The sequence below is a fragment of the Ovis aries genome, chromosome 10, assembly GCF_016772045.2.
Source record: "Ovis aries strain OAR_USU_Benz2616 breed Rambouillet chromosome 10, ARS-UI_Ramb_v3.0, whole genome shotgun sequence".
In the NCBI taxonomy this organism is placed as follows: Eukaryota; Metazoa; Chordata; class Mammalia; order Artiodactyla; family Bovidae; genus Ovis; species Ovis aries.
This window is the reverse complement of record NC_056063.1, coordinates 35,785,252-35,803,269: the sequence shown is the minus strand read 5'-3', so window position 1 is coordinate 35,803,269 and position 18,018 is coordinate 35,785,252. Positions and strand designations below refer to the sequence as shown.

The following is an 18,018-nucleotide window of genomic DNA, read 5'->3' as shown; positions in this document are numbered from 1 at the left end:
TCCATGGTTTCATTCTACACAGTAATATATTGGTTGTGCAAAAGGACAGGCCAGGCACACCTGGTTTCATTGTGCATCACAGACTCTGCGTTTCTTCACAAACTGACAGCCTTTGGGGACCCTGCACTGAGCAACTCGACTGGTGCCATTTTCCCAACAGCATTTGCTCACTTTGTATCTCTGTTACATTTTGGTATTTCTCATAGTATTTCAAACTTCATGATTATTATATTTGTTATGGTGACCTGTGATCAATGACCTTTGATATTACTACTACGACTTGCTGAAGGCACAGATGATGGTAAGCATTTTTAGCAATAAGGTATTTTTAAATTAAGGTATGTACGTGTTTTTCTGACATTGTGCGATTGCACACTTGATAGGCTGCCCTACAGTGTAAGCATAACTCACACACGCACTGGGCAACCAAACAGTTCATGTGTCCCACGTTACTGCAAGACTCGCCATACTGCAGTGTCTGGAACTGAACCCACAGTATTCTCCAAAGGGTGCCTGTATTAAAAACGTGAAAACTTAAATGTTGGCCAAATATCCCCTCCTAAAATCTAACATGAATTTTAAATTTTCTTAAGTCAGCATATGTACAGAACTATACAAAGGAAAAAGCTCCATTTCCCCTTGGAGTTGAGCAGCATAGTGGGTTTCAGAGGCAGGACACCTTTCCCCACACCGTCTGTGTGACCTTTACCAAGGTACTTCACCTCTGTTTCCTCATCTGTAAAGTGGACACGACAGCGACTCCCCACAGGGCTGGTGTGAAGCTCAGATGAGCTCATATGTGTAAAGGACTTAGATCAGACTGTCAGCTGTCAACATTATCTTGTATCTGAATGAATTAATGAGATATAGAATACATAATTTTAAACAACTTCCTACAATTAAGTAACCAGTTGGGCCATTCACAGACCCATCCCCCTCACAGGCCCAAGTGTCAGTGGTGCACGAAGAGCAGAAGCACCCATGGCTTTGGAGCAGACAGTGGACTTCCAAGTCCGGCCCTCTGAGGGGTAGCTTTATAACCTTAACGAGCTTCTTCCCTTCTGTGGCTTTTATTTCTCCCCATTCTAGGTTAGCACATTCTTGCTTTCTTAAATATTACTCAGGGATGACACAAAATATTCAAATTCAAACCAGGATTTCCAAATGACAGTTTACTAAAAATTGTAAATGAAATTTTTAGCCATGAAGGATGAGCTAGAAAAAAATGCAGAACAAGAGAGATCAACATTAAAGTGAACCACATAAAAAGTCTGTATCAAAGTAGACTTTGTATCTGAAATACCCGTATCTCAGGTAAATCTATCTCAAACACCTGAGACAGGTTTACCTGAGATAAAGACCTGTATTTCACATAAAGGTACACACCTGTATCTGAAACACCGTGTAAGATACAGAACACAGAGAAGTCTTGTTTCTCCAGATGCCATTTGTGACAACCACAATACCCACTTAGTAGTCAAATCATGCAAAGGTATTTTGGCAAAAATGACCACATTCTCACAATTCTTTGGAGAGGAAAAGTGTAAGCTTTGTTTTTCTTACTCTTTGAAGCCGATGTGGTGTAGATAGGTAAGTCCCTTGCTGCTCTTCTCAAAATTTCTTGTTGTCTTTCTTGGCTGAATTCCTTTTCGTAACGTTCCTTCTCAGAATTGGACAAGCAGAACTATAGAAGGAGAAATAACTATCAATTCTTTTCAATCCTGTGATTATTAACCATCATGCTCAGAAAAACAAGTTTTATCCAGAACAGAAAAAGACAAATATTTCCTTCTATAAAGGCAGAATTTTTCTTCAAATTTGTTTAGAAAGCTAATCAAGCACCTTTTACATGCCTTTGACAGAGTGAAAATATTTGCCCTCCATGCTAATGATGGCAAAGAACATGAAAATATTTTTGCATCTTTGTTTTTTACAGAAAAAATTAACTTTCCCCATCAAAAAGAGCTTAATATACATTTTGTGCTAGTAAAACATTTGCTGTTTGAAAGTGTCAAGTGATTTTGAATCTTTGGGAAGATGTTCAAAGACTCACTTGCTTGGGGGCAAATCACAGGCAGGGGTCCTGCTATTTTCTGGCCAAGTTTCTCCTGAGGACAACTTTTACTGCTTTTTTGTTTTTAAAACACTAACCAATCAGGGAACTTTCTCCAGAACTATTAAGGACTGTCAAGGCAAGCACAGTCTCCTTTTCTTAAGGAGCAGTTCTTTTGTAGGGCTGTTTCCAGCTTCTATTTCTCAAGTTTTAATTCCCATATGGTGGGCAGCATTTTCCTACAAAGGACTTGTTTCATTGCTTCTTTCCATGTCATCCCTGTATCTCACAGACCTCAGTTTCACGACTCTATTTCATGTAACCAGGAGCTTTTATTACATTTCTCTTGGTGTTTATTTCATAGATTTCTTTTAAAAAACAAAGACTGGCCTGAGACATGCTCTTGATCATGTTTCACACAATATTGTTCCTCAACTATTATTTACTTACAGGGTTTTGCTTGAAAGGGCCTAAGGAGTCCTAACTAGAGGTTCATCTTTTAAAGTTTGAGTATTTGGTCTACCTGCTAACTCAAGTAACAAAACCTGCCTACCCTCGATGACTCTTCATCAGTAATGGCACTGCCTCTTCCTTTACAAACGGGATAGCACAGCACAGATTGGGAGCCCTTGGGATAAGGAACCTGTGATCCCATGCATCTTAGGGAAATTTTCTAAGACTGCATAATTATTGGCAGAGCTGATAGAAAAACACAAGTCCCTTGAGTTAGTTCTGCTCTATGATGTTTCTCCCTATGCTGCTAATATGAAAAGATATTTTTGCCTTTTACAGACTTGTTCCTCTAACCAAGACTAAAACACAGTGGCTGAGGCAACAGAAGAGTCCTTTTGGATCACCTAGCCTGGCTCCTACCACCAAGCCACAATGGCAAAAGCAATCACCCAATTACTTAGGAAGGACAAGAAGGAACTTGGACGTACAAACTGGACAGAAAAAATACCCACCATCTTAAAGCTGACTCTGGAGGTCACCTATCTAAACACCCAGGCACTTCTGAGATCCATCCCCTCCCAAACACTTTCAGGTACAGAACACTTCCCTACTCTGTAAGATGGCCCACTCTCCTTTAAGAGAGCTGACTTGCTAGAAAGTTCTTCCCTGACAAGATACATCTCTGAAACACTCAAAATAGAGAATAAAGATCATATGAAGTGAAGTGAAAGTTGCTCAGTTGTGTCCGACTCTTTGCAATCCCATGGACTATACAGTCTATGGAATTCTCCAGGCCAGAATACTGGATTGGGTTGCTGTTCCCTCCTCCAGGAAAGATCATATGGTATAATATTAAACACATACTTGGAAAAAAGATGCTCTAATCAAATTTTGCAGTTTCCCTGTAAAATCTGAACAGACTTCCCTGGCCTGTTTCTAGGAAGGCCTCAAAATCATTACTTTTTCTTAGGAACTATGGTTAAGAATTATGAAAAGCTTAAACCAAATGAAAATATCAACAGACACCAGGATTTTAGATGAGGAATGGAACAAGATAAAACTTAAAATGAATTTAGACCTTTGAAATTATTAGTCTATTTTTCATTAAGTACTACTGAACAGAATTCAAACTATGAAATGTCATTATCTTAAACACAGTGTTCAGATGTTTCAATTTAAGTGTATGCTTGGTATTGTCCCGGATACCAGGGATTCAAAGATGAATAAAAATATAGCCTTTGCCTTCAAAAATACATTCCTATAGTCCAGTTACAAATGTTAAGAACAAATGACAAATTAGCAATTCTTTACCAGGTGTGATCAAAGCTCCCTCAGGAGGGGTGGGGGCTGTCCATGAATGTTTCTTGGAAGAAGAGGTACCTAAATTGGTTTAGAAAGATAAACAGGAATCGTCCAGGAAGGTAACACAGGAAAGAAAATCTTGGCAAAAGCAGCAGCATATGGAAAACACAAAGAGGCGAAAATGGTATATTGAGGTCAACATGCTACTTGAACACAGACTTCCAGGAAGAATTAGTGGAGATAAAGTCAGTGAGACTTCAGCTCCTGAGGGACTATACCCATGAAGCAAACAGACCCCTGGCAACGATGTGGGAATGGATGGAAAGGCTTAGGTGCTGGGCTAAATGCTACCTTGGTGCAATATCGTAAAAACAACAGCCAAAAAAAGAAAAAGTAGCAGTTAGATGGCACTTACTATATGCTTGCCACTCTTCTAAGCACTTTACATATAGCAGTAATTATATGCTATAAGTACAACCGATCATGTGTGTGTATGATCAATTTATTCAACCTATACAACAATCCAATAAGGTGTGTGCGACCGTCACCCTGACTTTACAGAGGACTGCTCGGAGGTTCAGGGCCGCAGCCCCAGGGCCCCGCAGCCAGAAGAGCAGAGGGAGGAGGCAGACGGAGCTTGCGCCTCTGCGCTAGCCTGCTTCTCAAAAGTGACACGAACTGTTCTCCTTATTCTGTTTCCTGTAAAGACTATTTAGTTTTATACATGATATGTTACCAATAGCCATCATTACATCATCTTTTTCAATTTAAGAGATTAAGGTATGGATGACAGTTTGTAATTAAATTTAAGGGCCAACTAATTATTAGCAAATGCCTGAAGAATATATTTGAAGCAACAGTAAGCTTGATTAATGGTTTACATTATCCCTTAAAACAAAAGTGCCCGATAGAAACAATGGGCATTTGGCATCACCCACTACTGCTGACTGTACAGGCAGAACCCAGCAATTCTCCCGGGCACCTGCCCCAAAGAGTAACATGTTTGTGTGTGCTAGAATATGGACAGTAATTCTACACCCAAATGCCCATCAACAGGAGGCCAGGTAAGTAAACTGTGTCCCGTAAGCACAATGGAGGATTGAGCCACAACTATATACAACAGCATGGAAGAATCACACACAAGGAGAAAGTTCATGAAAGGCACGCAAGCAGGAGGCTCATGGGATGCCAGGCACGTTCTGCTTCTGGAACTGGGTGCTGGTTACTCACATGTGCTCAGTTCATGAAAACTCATTCATACATTTACAGTGTATACAGTTTCTGCATATATGTTCTTCTACAGAAAGTTAAATGGAAGTTGATGTCTTTAAACCTATGTCTGTAATTTTTAATGCATTTTGATGAATTCAATAAAAAGGGAAGGAACTATATTATTATATCATCTAATATTTGAGTGCTAACCATAAGGCAGGCCCAATGTTAAAAGCTTTCCATGAATGAATCTCATTTACTCCTCACAAACATCCTATGGGGATGGAACGACTGCTGGCTCCACCTTCCTTGGATTCATTAAAAAACGTGTTAGAGCAGAAGATCAAACTCAGACAAGTCTAACTCTGTGGAGAAGTGTGTCCTTCTCCATCCGGCGTGTCCTTCTCTATCTAGTGTGTTCTGCTTTATCTAGCTATGCTGAACTTGAACTGAAGAGAATCCAGTTGGCTGTATCAGCTGAAAGGGACACAACAATCTTCAGTTTTATTCCACATACGTGTATACTTGTGTTATTTCCAAGTGAAACCTCCAAGTAGAAAAAACACTAGCCACACTAGGTGTCACAAGCAACAGCACAGACGATTTGTTTCCCATAATCAAAACACTTTATTTACTTGCAGCTTATTTGTTCAGGCCTGAGAAAAAAAATAAGTGTTAAGAGAGTTCCTAAAAATAAACTCTATTTTCCTAACTCAATTCCATCCCTTAAGATTTTTCACTCCAGTGACATAAAGTACGTCTTTAAAAAAACCCAGCATGGCACAGCTAAACCGTAGTGCCATCACAAATCTTTTACGAAGGACATCAGTGGGCTGTGTCTGAGAGGCTGACGACTCAAACTCACAATGTAGTTACCGAGCAGTTTATGAATGGAAACAGAACAAACGCGTCATGTAATAGAGTTTCAACAAAGGTAACACAGGGAAAACAATTCCATCATCAGTGAAAGCATTTGGTAATTTACCAGCATTAAATTTACCTCTTTGGAGGGGGAAGCGGGAGATGTGAAAATTGTCATCCAATAGGACCATACAAACATAACAAAGAACAGATGGAAAGCCACAAGGTAAACAACGGCCTTTCCTGGTAAATAAAAACAAACATTTCATTGAATCCAGGTGAAAACAGGAAAAAACATCACATATTAAAACACAGTATTTAGAGTCAGGAGGCTCAATCCAATAAAAAATTTAATTAAAACATACTAAAAACATCAAATATATACACTCTTTTATCTGCATGATGTAATATTACAGATATGCAAAAACACTCTGTTCTTGCATTTAAGGGTTATCGGCCTGGTTTATAAGTAAAGATTTGATTTTATTAAGTTGCTGAAGGTTCAAGTTGAAATCTTTAAAGCATCTCCTTCAAAAGGACTTCCTAAAAGTTATATTTTAAGTGAATTAAAAATTATTTAAGATAGATTCCATCACTATGAACATTAAATCCAAGGAATTATAACACTGAAAATAACTCAATTCCTGGATTGTTCACGAAAGTTATCCTAAATTTAATTGTCCTTTTCAACACAGGGTAATGAAAAAGTTTAGCCACTTTGAATTTTTCCCGTAAGTGTTTCCTAGGTGGATTAGTGTAACATTCCAACGTCATTAACTCACTGATATAACTAAAAACTTTTTGCTGTGTTCTGTAGTTTTTCTATCTGTAAGATAGAAAGAAGCAAGAACTATCTATCAAGTGCTTAAATCCTTTTTCAGTTTGGATAGAGTTCAGATCAAATGTTACTTTTTCCAAAAGGTACTTTTTTCAAATGTTACTTTTTCCATTACTTTCAGAATTTCTCCCCCCTTCATACTATTCTTCCCAAATGATTTACTCTGACTTCAATTAAAGCTCTTTAAATGAGTTTAATTTAGCTGCCTAACACTGATGAGTGAATAAATGGAAAACACTTAGAACAGTGTCTGACATGCAATAAATCTTCAGTGAATATCGGCTATCGTCATCACTGCTATCCAAGCATATCAATTCCTTCTTCTCAAAATCTGTGTTTTTCTGTGCATTCCCTATTTTAGTGTTTCCCAAGTTTATGGACTGATCCGAGTTTTCACTGGTCTGCAGTTAAATGAGAAACACTGAGAACAATGCAGTGAAGTTTTTAATAAAGCTAATGTATTCAATTTGAACAACTGTCCTTCTTTTGCCCTGAGGTTATTCTTCCTTAAGTTTTTGGATTTAAAAAAATGCTTTTAAATAAAATGATAAAAAATTGACCCCAACTTGCTGAACCCCAACATTTCTTTCTGCAATTACACTGGTCCACGGTGGTTTAACAGAACAGAAGCCTAAGTCACACTGGTGATCGAAACAGGAAGCCAGGGCTCGAGGACTCCTCAGTACACAGCTGGCTAATCTCACAAAATGCGTACTTTACTTTCTAGCTCCCAAGATCTGTGTCAAAGTAAACATCTCAGTCTTCTCACTGCCAGTGCCCCAGTTCCTCGACTGCTGCTCATCTCGTCTGGGTCACTGCACAAGCCAGCAGGTGTCCTCGCCTCCACTCTGGTTCCTGGTCCATCTCAACGGTCAGTGAAGAACACGTGGCTCAGAGTTTCTTCTGCCCACTGGCTGTGAAACTCCTAAGAGCTCCACGGACATGACTAACAAACGCATGCTAAAACTCTGGAGTTTCCTAGTAACCGTATTTAACCGGAGCGCCTCAATCAGCCCTTCCTCATGCTGAAAGTCTCCAAGGAGACAACTGTACCCCTTACTTATAACCCTCACGATGGTCTTGTAGGTATCCTTTCAGTTTACAAATGTAAAAGCAAAGGCTCAGAGAATTTCTTACCGTGCCCAGTGTCACTTACTGACTAAATGATAAAGCCAGAATTCAAACCCTGTATATGCCTGATAAAAATCCAAGGTCTTTCCCACTATGTCATATCTAAAATTATCCTTTCCACTTCTCTAACTATTATCTTAGAGTCACTCCTACTTCAGAGACAGCTGAGTCCCACATGAAGTCCTAACCACAACTTCCTTCTATTTGCAAATACGCTTTCTTTTCATAATCACAAATATTGTCTTCCTCATTGAAAACTCCGGTTCCTCAAAACTCTGCATTCTCTACCACTTCAGCTCCCTCTAGGCTAAACCCTATGGTCTAACCAATGGATTTGATATCATTCCTCCTTTTTTTTTTTCCTTTGGGACAAAATGCTAGATCTCAGCCTCCTATTGTTATACGAACACGGAAGTCCTTTCTTTACCAAGTCTGCAATTTTATCTTCACCTAGCTCGCTTCACTTATTTATATTATTGCCGGGCTCCCGTATTCAATCAAGTTTATCAGTCCTCATCTATATATTATTGTAGAGCTTTCAGATAAATGGTAACCTTGAGGTTACTTTAAACTTCTTAATCATTTAGTTACTTACAACTAAGGCTAGAACTCTTTAACACTGTTAAATATTTAATATTTCTTTAGAATATTTCTGCTCTCCATAAGAACAAAAACAAATAGTTTTTCCCTTAAAAAAATCTTTACTTTGAGATAAAGAAATAAAAGCTTAAATAAATCTTTTAGTATACTGCTTGGAATATCGTAAGTACTTAATAGATGGTAACTATCAAATTATAATATAAAAAATAATAACAGGAAATATTGTTTTTAAATAAGTTCAAATTAATGGGATTACTAATAATCCCATATATAAGCTAAATATTATTGTTTGTAAGTAATACTTCAAGTAAAAGTTTAAATTAAATCAAAGCTGAAAGAAAAAACTATAAATCAAAAAAGTCCGACTCAAAAATCACCTGTAACTGAATTAAAAAAAAACAAATAAGCAAGCAAAAAAAACTTCACCAAAAGACTCTTTGAAAGATATGGGGGAAACAGCCCCCTGAAATAATGATTCAAGTAAAAGTTCGTTTATAAGAACTTCAGAAATTCTCTACTTTCTGTACCTGTGCTTTCAACATAGAGGAAATAGTTTTAAGCAAGAAAAACAAGCCTATCGAGATTGTCTCTACTTATTCTGTTACTGAGAAACTAGACCCCCAAGTCAACTTGAGACTTATATGCTTAAGGTCTTCTATTTTCAACAATAAGAATATTTATTAATAATTTCTAGGAAATTCCTGGTGGTCCAGTGGTTAGGACTCCCTGCTTCCACTGTAGGAGGACATGGGTTCAATTCCTGATCAGGGAACTAAGATCCCTCATATTGCACAGCAAGGCCAAAAAACATTTTTTGTTAATAATAATAATTTCTAACTATTCTGTTTCAGAAACTTTGATTTTTGTATCTCAAATCCAATTTTACTTTTGAAATTTGATATCAAAGGACAAAACTTTCTTTTATTTCAATGAAATTTTGAGTCATGATTCTTCTCTCTAGACACTGTTTCCTTGACTAGTCATAAAAACTTTAATTCTCTTTCAAAATGAAGTAGTACTATTAATTTACAAATTCAGTCTGGTCATTTAATTATTACATGACTATGAGTGGTAAAGTACTATTTTAAACAAAAGGAAAAACAAGAGAACAAACAAAACAAACCAATAAAATTTAAACTTTAAGAATGTATATTTTCTTTCTGAAGACCAAAACAAACAGTCATCACTAAAATAACAAATATATGGGTTGCAATTAAGACACTATGTCATCCACTTGAGACTAAAAATTAAGTGCCTTACCGTTTTCTCCATTTCCAGAAAGTGTAACTAGAAGAAAACACAGGGAATAAATATACTTTAAACACTTGTTTATAAACTTTATTTCAAGTTGACTATCATCTTACTATCATTTTTATAAACATAAAATTTAGTTATAAGATGTAAACACTAATGCAAATTCAGAATTGTACACTCAAAAAAACCCTGAAAAACTAAAATTCAGATTCTTCATCATTAACACTGCAATCATATTAAAATTTTTCTTCAGACCATTGTCAGTTTTAAGTATGTCAATATGATTATAGCTATGTTTTCTTTTGCTCTTTTCTTAATGCTGCCTACATAAAAGGATTTTCCTCTATGGCACTCAGGAACAGAGGAACTTACCCCTGCAGGGGGTAAGCATTTTTTTTCTTTCCAGTTTTTGAAACCCTGAGAACAGCTATTTATTCCCCTCTCTGGACAGTCCAGAGGCCTCTGGGTACTAGATTCTACTACTTCAGTCTCTTCAAATACCCCACCCCCTCTCATTTCTCCTATTGCCTTCTTTCAGGACTTTCTCAAATGCAATGGCTTAAAGCTATTCTCTACCGTAAGTTTGACACATCCTCACTACCAGCAAATCTAAAGATCGAATACGCTTCAACACCCCCGGTCACTTTACAGAAAGAAGTCCGAAGTCTTCAGAGTAGCAAACATTTATGCCCTCTGTGATCTACAATCTGATGTTTCTGAGGGATACTGATAAAAATCTGAACAAATGCAAGGGCTTATATTCTACACAGAAGAGTCATCACTAACATGGCAATTCTCCTGAGGTTAATCTCATAAATTTAAGTGTCACCTCAGTGAAAATACTTTTATTTTTTTAACCAGTTAGATCTCAAAGTTCATTTGTGGAAAAATAAACTTACATAATGAGGTAGGAAATTCTGCAAGAGATGAATAATTAAGTAGTAGTCATGCTAAATAATAGGGCACAGTATTATAAAAATACTACAAATGCTCTAAGTATTAAAAAACAGTTGTACCAGCTCACGAATAAATATATCAGTAGAATAGAACAGAAAACTCCAAAATGGTTGCTGTTCAGTTCCTAAGTCCAACTCTTTGCATACTCATGGACCGCAGCATACCAGGCTTCCCTGTCCTTCACTATCTCCTGGAGCTGGACCCAAATACATGTAAGGATTTACTATGATAAATATGGGATTTCAAATCAGTGTGAATAGAGCCAATAAGTAGCATCAGGATACAGGTAGCCATGTGGGAATACCACTGAGACTCACAACACAATAAACCCCAAATGTATATCAAAGACAAATGCAAAAAATAAAACAAAATCATGGGCATACTAGATGAAACAGGAGAAATCTAAAAATATATACACTTTTGGAGCTGAGTAGGTGTTTCGGTTTATGACATGAAACATAGAAGCCACAGGAAAATATCAATACATTTGATTTTATAAAAGTAAATGCTTGAAAAAAATCAGTGAAAAGCAAGGGAAAAAATAGTCACAACTCTTACTATAGACTAAAAACCAATTTCTCTATTTAAGAGTACCTACAAATCAGTAAGAATTTGTTTAAAAAAAAAACAAAATTACTTTTCCACAGAAAAGGAAATACAGACATCTCAAACATAAAGAAGATGGTCAACCTCATTCATAACAGAAATCCAAAGTAAAACTACAGGAGGATAACATTTTTAATCATCACATTAGTGAAAATCAAAAGCTGACAGCCTACTTGTGATCACACTGTCAAAGCAGAGTTCTGGTTTTAACTGCATCTGGCTGACAGCATCTGGTCTGCCTCATCCAACTCCCCCCTGAGACAGACACGCAACTTCAGGACTGAAAAGAGCTGCCTCACCCCAAAGCTGGACAAACCCAGACTGAGCAGAGCTTACTTCTCCCGGAGGGCTCTCTTGACCCCAAGAGCCGGCTAAACACATCTCCTAGGCACACAATCCTATGGCACTCTAAAGTTCCCTTATCATAATACCACTGACACTGGTGCGCAATTTCAAGTTTCTTGTCTGCAGCTCCTTCCAGATTTCTCTTAGAGGGAAGGACATGACTGAGTGACCAGCACCTGGCACAGGGTGGTGTGGATAGCCCTCAGTATCTGCTAGCTGCCCACCGATCACACAGACACAGGACTGTCAGAAGCTGTCTGCAGAGCCTCTAGCCTCACACAGGCATGTTCCATTTTCCAAGGATCCCAATACAGGTGAAAAAATTCTTCTGATAATAAATCCACAATTACAAAACCATTACATATACCTAAATGGTTACATGTGCCTTTTAAAGGTATAATCAATGTTTTTTACTCAATCATGTCAGTGACCACATATAATTTCATTTGCAGATAATATTAATCTAAACTTAAGATTGTGAACATGAGAGCTGTCACATGCCCTTTTCCACTTAACAGCCCCCCCTTTCTCATCTACGGCTTCTGTGGTGGCTCAGACGATAAAGAATTCACCTTTAATGCAGGAGAGCCGAATTCCATCCCTGGGTTGGGAAGATCCCCTGGAGAAGGGAATGTTTAGCCACTCCAGTATTCTCTCCTGGAGAATCCCACAGACAGAGGAGCCTGGCGGGCTATAGTCCATGGGGTTGCCGAGTCAGACATGGCTGAGTGACTTTCTTGCCTGCTGCTGCTGCTGCTGCTGCTAAGTCGCTTCAGTCATGTCTGACTCTCTGCGACCCCACAGACGGCAGCCCACCAGGCTTCCCCGTCCCTGGGATTCTCCAGGCAAGAGCACTGGAGTGGGTTGCCATTTCCTTCTCCAATGCATGAAAGTGAAAAGTGAAAGTGAAGCCGCTCAGTCGTGTCCGACTCTTGGTGATCCCATGGACTGCAGCCTACCAGACTCCTACGTCCATGGAATTTCCCAGGCAAGAGTACTGGAGTGGGGTGCCATTGCTTTCTCTTGCCTAGCTCTCCCTTTAACCGAGACTGAAAATCCCAGATACTCTCACTTCACTACCATCCTCTGTCTCTACTCTGGCCATGTGAGATAGAGTCATGGCTGATGAATACATCTTTGGTAAACGAGAAGTCATAGTGGAAAAAAAAGCTTTCTTCCTTGACAAGTGAGAACGTGTGAGGAGACAGCCGTATTACTTCCTTCATCCAGCTTTTGCTTTGGATACTTGTAATGAAGAGGATGCTGATATCTCTAACAACCAACCTTTGCTGGACGTGGGATTCTGGGTTGACAGTTCTCCTCTAACACTTGAGAAATGCCATGGCACTTCCTTCTGGCCTCCACAATTTCTGATGAAACACCTTCTGTTCTAACTTTCCCCCCGAGGTTAGGTATACTTTCGGCACTGTTTTTGACACTCTGCCTTTAGTTCTTAAGTCTGGTTATGCATCTTGGCATGGACTTTCCCCGAGTGCCATGGGTGAGAGCATTGAGGAGGGTGGACAACAGCACTGATGAGGTACTGTGCAGGGAACTGGCTCAGCGGGCACACTACTCCAGTTTGTCACCATCAGCGATGCTACACCTGGGGCACTTGGTGACCTAGTGACTTCACGCCTCTCCTTTGTAAAGGTTCATTTCTCACTTTGACAATCATGAAATTGTTTTGTAGGGTAAAATGTTAAGGGTATGTGAATATCTTCTTCCCTAAAACTTTCCACATAATGGTTTTAGCATCCACCAATAAGCCTGGCCTGAACCTATTATTTTGTAGAATTAGAAAAGCACCATTAAACACCCCTATTATTTATTTCCATACTTTTAAGCTGGCATTCTTCTGCAATAAGCTTTCCTTCACTGGAGATGAACTAACGTCATTCTAAAAAGGCAGTACAAAAATATATTTCCCTTTAATTACCCATTTTCAGAACAAGATTTTGGTATAATATTCACCTCCATTGTTAGCAAATAATTTTACTTTTTCCCTTTTTGAATATCAATACAGAAATTTAGATTTTATTTACTCAATGTGTCATCAACCACACTCATTTCCTATGTTCAAATTATCTCAGCTTAGCTTCTTGAATCATCCTTGTTGGTCTCTGAGCACTTCCTAATACAGCACAAGATGTCTAGGCTCACCGTACATCCTCCTCCCCTGGACCTGACATTAGCCATTTCTCCAAGGGGCACTGGTTCCTTTTAATGATATTTAATATAATTTTATTTATTTTTGGCTGTCCTGGGTCGTTGCTATGACGGCTCTTCTCTAGTTGTAGCAAGCAGGGGCTACCCTCTAATCGTTGCAGAGCGAGGGCTCTGGGGCACTCAGGCTTCAGCAGCTGTGGCTCCTGGGCTCTAGAGCAGAGGCTCAATAGTTGTAGCACACAGGCTTAGTCGCTTGGTGGCTTGTGGGATCTTCCCGGATCAAGGATCAAACCCATGTCTCCTGACTGGCAGTTGGATTATTTACTACTAATCCACCAGGGAAGCCCCTTTCAATGACACTTAGAGACTAAGCTTTGAATTCTAGTGGTGCTTATAGCTACTGGCATTTCACTGCCTTTAGGCCCTTTGAATTACAGAAATAGTACTGTACATTAGAAGTAGTGTTATACATTTATATTTATATTCATATTTCCAGTTCAAACAGAACATTGGTTTTTCTTAATTTTTTGGCATTATATTTGTATCTTTTTACTTTCACAATAAAAATCTCAGTTCCTAACTTATTTATTTATTAAGTTTATCCTAAAATATACATAAAATGGTTTAAAAACTACATACTAGTTTAAGATTTCTTAGAAGTTTTGTTTTATTCTGTTTTGGCTTTAAACGACAACCAACTAAGGAGTAGTATGTTCAAAAGTCACTTGAAACAATTCTTTCTTCTGTGTAGTTATAATACTAACTTTTAAAACTTAAGTTCATTTGTTTTGTGATTTTGAATTTTAGTTTGCTTTTATCTCCTCTTTGTTTTATTTTGGATATATAACAAATGTTAATGTTTAAAAGCTAAGATTATATAAAAAGGTACTCAAGAAAGGTCTGGCTTTCATTCCTCACTCCCTCATCCCAGGTAATAATTTTTATTACTGTTTTATCCTTCCACCATTTCTTTCAACAAAATAAGCAAGTAAGTACGTATTTCTAATTTTTTCCTTTATATCCCGGTTTGTTGTTGCTGTTCAGTCACTAAGTTGGGTCCGACTCTGTGACTCCTTGGACTGCAGCACGCCAGCCTACCCTATCCTTCACTATCTCCCAGAGTTTGCTCAAACTCATGTCCATTGAGTTGGTGATGCTATCCAACCATCTCATCCTCTGCCACCCTCTTCTTTTGCCTTCAATCTTTCCCAGCATCAGACTCTTTTCCAATGAGTTGGCTCTTCCCATCAGGTGGCCAAAGTATTGGAGCTTCAGCTTCAGTCCTTCCAGTGAATATTGAGGGTTAATTTCCTTTAGGATTGACTGGCTTAACCTCCTTGCTGTCCAAGGGACTCTAAAGAGTTCTCTCCAGAACCACAATTCAAAAGCATCAATTCTTTAGCACTCAGCTTTCTTTACAGTCCAATTCTCACTACTGGAAAAACCACAGCTTTGACTATATGGATTTTTGTCAGCAAAGAGATGTCTCTGCTTTTTCATATGATGTCTATGTTTGTCATAGATTTCCTTCCAAGGAGTAAGCGTCTAATTTCATGGCTGCAGTCACCATCCAGAGTGATCGTGGAGCCCCCCAAAATAAAATCTGTCACTGTGTCCACTTTTCCCCTTTCTGTTTGCCATGAAGTGACAGAACGGATGCCATGATCTTAGTTTTTAGAATGCTGCTCTTCAATCCTTGCTGTTTTCACTTATACCCTAGAAATCATCACACATTGGTACATAGAGATAACCATTGTTTGCTTTTTAGAGCACCACATGGTATTCCACTGTGTGGGTGTTCCAGTTATACAAGGAGGCCTCTATTGATAGCCATCTGGGTTGTCTCCAATCTTCTGCTGTTACAAACAGTGCAGCAATGAATAACCCTATGCATGTGTTGTTTACTGGTGGAAGTTTATCTTCAGTGTAGATTCCTGACGGTGGAATTACTGGACGAAAGCAAATCTGTCTGCTTTCCCCCAAATCCCTGTTACGGGGTTGTACCATTTTAAAACTCTTACCAGCAGTGCTGAGGTGCCTGTTTCTCTAAAATTAAGAATTTTCAAACCTTTAGTGTATGAGGGTAAGAATGTTCTCATATATTTATAAGCCATTTTCATTTCCCCCGCCCTGTAAACTGTTTTTGTCACATCCTCTTTTTTTTTTTTTTCCCTAAACAGGTTTTCCTCACTCCCTGGTCATAAGATCATCCACCTACGTTTCTTCCTAGTACTTGAAGGCTCTTATTTTTTAATGTTCAGATTTGGTCAACTTTGAAATGGCAGGTTCCAGGGGCAGGAAAAGTATCAAATAAGTTTGAAAAAAATCTCTTGGTGCCAGAAAATAGGGGAAAAAAAACAATGGGGACATGTCAAAAGGACACAGAACCCAAACTGCAAGGGTTCCTACTGGCTAAAATTGGAACAATTTGAGCAACAAAATAAATGACAGATTATCCCACGGATGAAGGAGCCTGGTGGGCTACAGTCCATGGGGTCGCTACAGTCCATGGGGTCGCAAAGAGTCGGACACAACTGAGTGACTTCACTTTCACTTATAACCCATAAAAGAATCCATGAGAACATGCTGATATAAATGAGGGAAATGAATGAATGAGGGGGAGGCAAAGCTCTTCCTTTCAGTAGAATCCTATTAAATGCCGACGAACTCATAGAATTAAAAGAAAACCACCATTTGGCAACCAGCACAGTAACTTGTTCCAAGCAAGAATCTTCAAGAGATGATAAAAAAGAATAAGTCCAAGTAATTGTGAACAGATATTCTCGTAGAGATAGCTATCTTAGGCTGGGTTCTCTAGAATCAGCTGCTGAGACAGTGTCTGGGGTGCAAGAAACTCATGAGGGAACAACACATGTGAAAGGACATGAGGGAGGTCTCCCTGAGGGGCAGGCCTGTCCAAGCCCTGGACACAGGCAGGGAGCTCTCATGTCATCCATGGCCCAGGATGGCTGTGACCCTGGGTGAGCCAAGTCATGGTCAAAGAGCTGACCGTGCCCACCACAACTGACCAAGTCTTTCCTCAAGGAGGGATGTGTAGGGGTTGTCTGGGTCTACCAGAATGCTTACTCATTTGGCTGCATTGGGTCTTAGCCAGGCATGCAGGACCTTTGTTACGGTACATGGGCTTTCTTTGCAGCACAGGGATTCTCAGGCTGTGGTGTGTGGGCCAAGTTGTTCCACGGTATGTGGGATCTTAGTTCTCCGAACAGGGATCAAACCTGGGTCCCTGGAATTGAAAAGTGGACCTTCAACCACTGGACCACCAGGGAAGTCCCCAGAATACTTGTTAATTACAAGGAAAAAATATACCTTTACAGGGTGACTTGGTGATACCACCTTAAGTGCTGACCCAAACAAACAGTCCCTAAGATAGTACATGGAGAAGGCAATGCCTAGAAAATCCCATGGATGGAGGAGCCTGGTAGGCTACAGTCCATGGGGTCGCTAAGAGTCGGACACGACTGAGTGACTTCACTTTCACTTTTCACTTTCATGCACTGGAGAAGGAAATGGCAACCTACTCCAGTGTTCTTGTCTGGAGAATCCCAGGGACGCAAGAGCCTGGTGGCTGCCGTCTATGGGGTCGCACAGACTCGGACACGACTGAAGCGACTTAGCATAGCATAGCAAGATAGTACAACCAATGACACAGCATTCCTTTTGTGGTATTCATGCTAAAAACGTATACACGAGGAAATGTCAAACCTACCTAATCTGAGGGACATTATACACAAGAAGCCTGTACTCTTAAAAAATGTCATGGTCATGAAACATAAAGCTAGACTGCAGATCAAAGGATGTTGCAGAGAGTTGACAGCTGACTGCAAAGTGTTAACTGGCCTGGCCTGTGGGTCAGAACAAGCGTTCCGTGGGATACTGGGGAAGTCCCAGTGAGGCTTACAGATCAAAGAGTAGCATTTTGTCATGCTTATTTCCTGATTCTGATAACTCTGATTATGTAAGAGAATATTCTTTGCTAAAGACTGCATGTCTGTGTTCCCCAAAATTCCTATGTGAAATCTTGATGCCCAGTGTGATGGTGTCTGAAAGTTAGGCCTTCGGGAAGTGATTACTCAGGAATGGGATCTGTGTCCAACTGAGAGCGCAATCCCTCACTCCTTCCATCATATTGATAAACAGTGAAAAGACGGCCAAACCAAGAAGTGCGTTCTTACCAGACCCCTGCTGGCACCTTGATCCAGGACTTCCAGCCTCC

General features: G+C 39.3%; 1 protein-coding gene across 9 annotated transcripts in view; it reads right to left on the bottom strand.

Moving 5' to 3' along the window:
* ZDHHC20 (zinc finger DHHC-type palmitoyltransferase 20) overlaps positions 1-18,018 on the bottom strand; it is a 59,380-nt gene that overhangs the window by 27,477 nt on the left and 13,885 nt on the right. For all 9 annotated transcript variants that reach the window (XM_060394477.1, XM_060394479.1, XM_060394478.1 and 6 more), the window contains exons 2-4: positions 9,711-9,737; positions 6,021-6,124; positions 1,564-1,684 (exon numbers count right to left, since the gene is read on the bottom strand). In XM_060394477.1, coding sequence (XP_060250460.1) covers positions 1,564-1,684; positions 6,021-6,124; positions 9,711-9,737 — 252 coding nt within the window. The remainder of the gene's footprint in view (positions 1-1,563; positions 1,685-6,020; positions 6,125-9,710; positions 9,738-18,018) is intronic.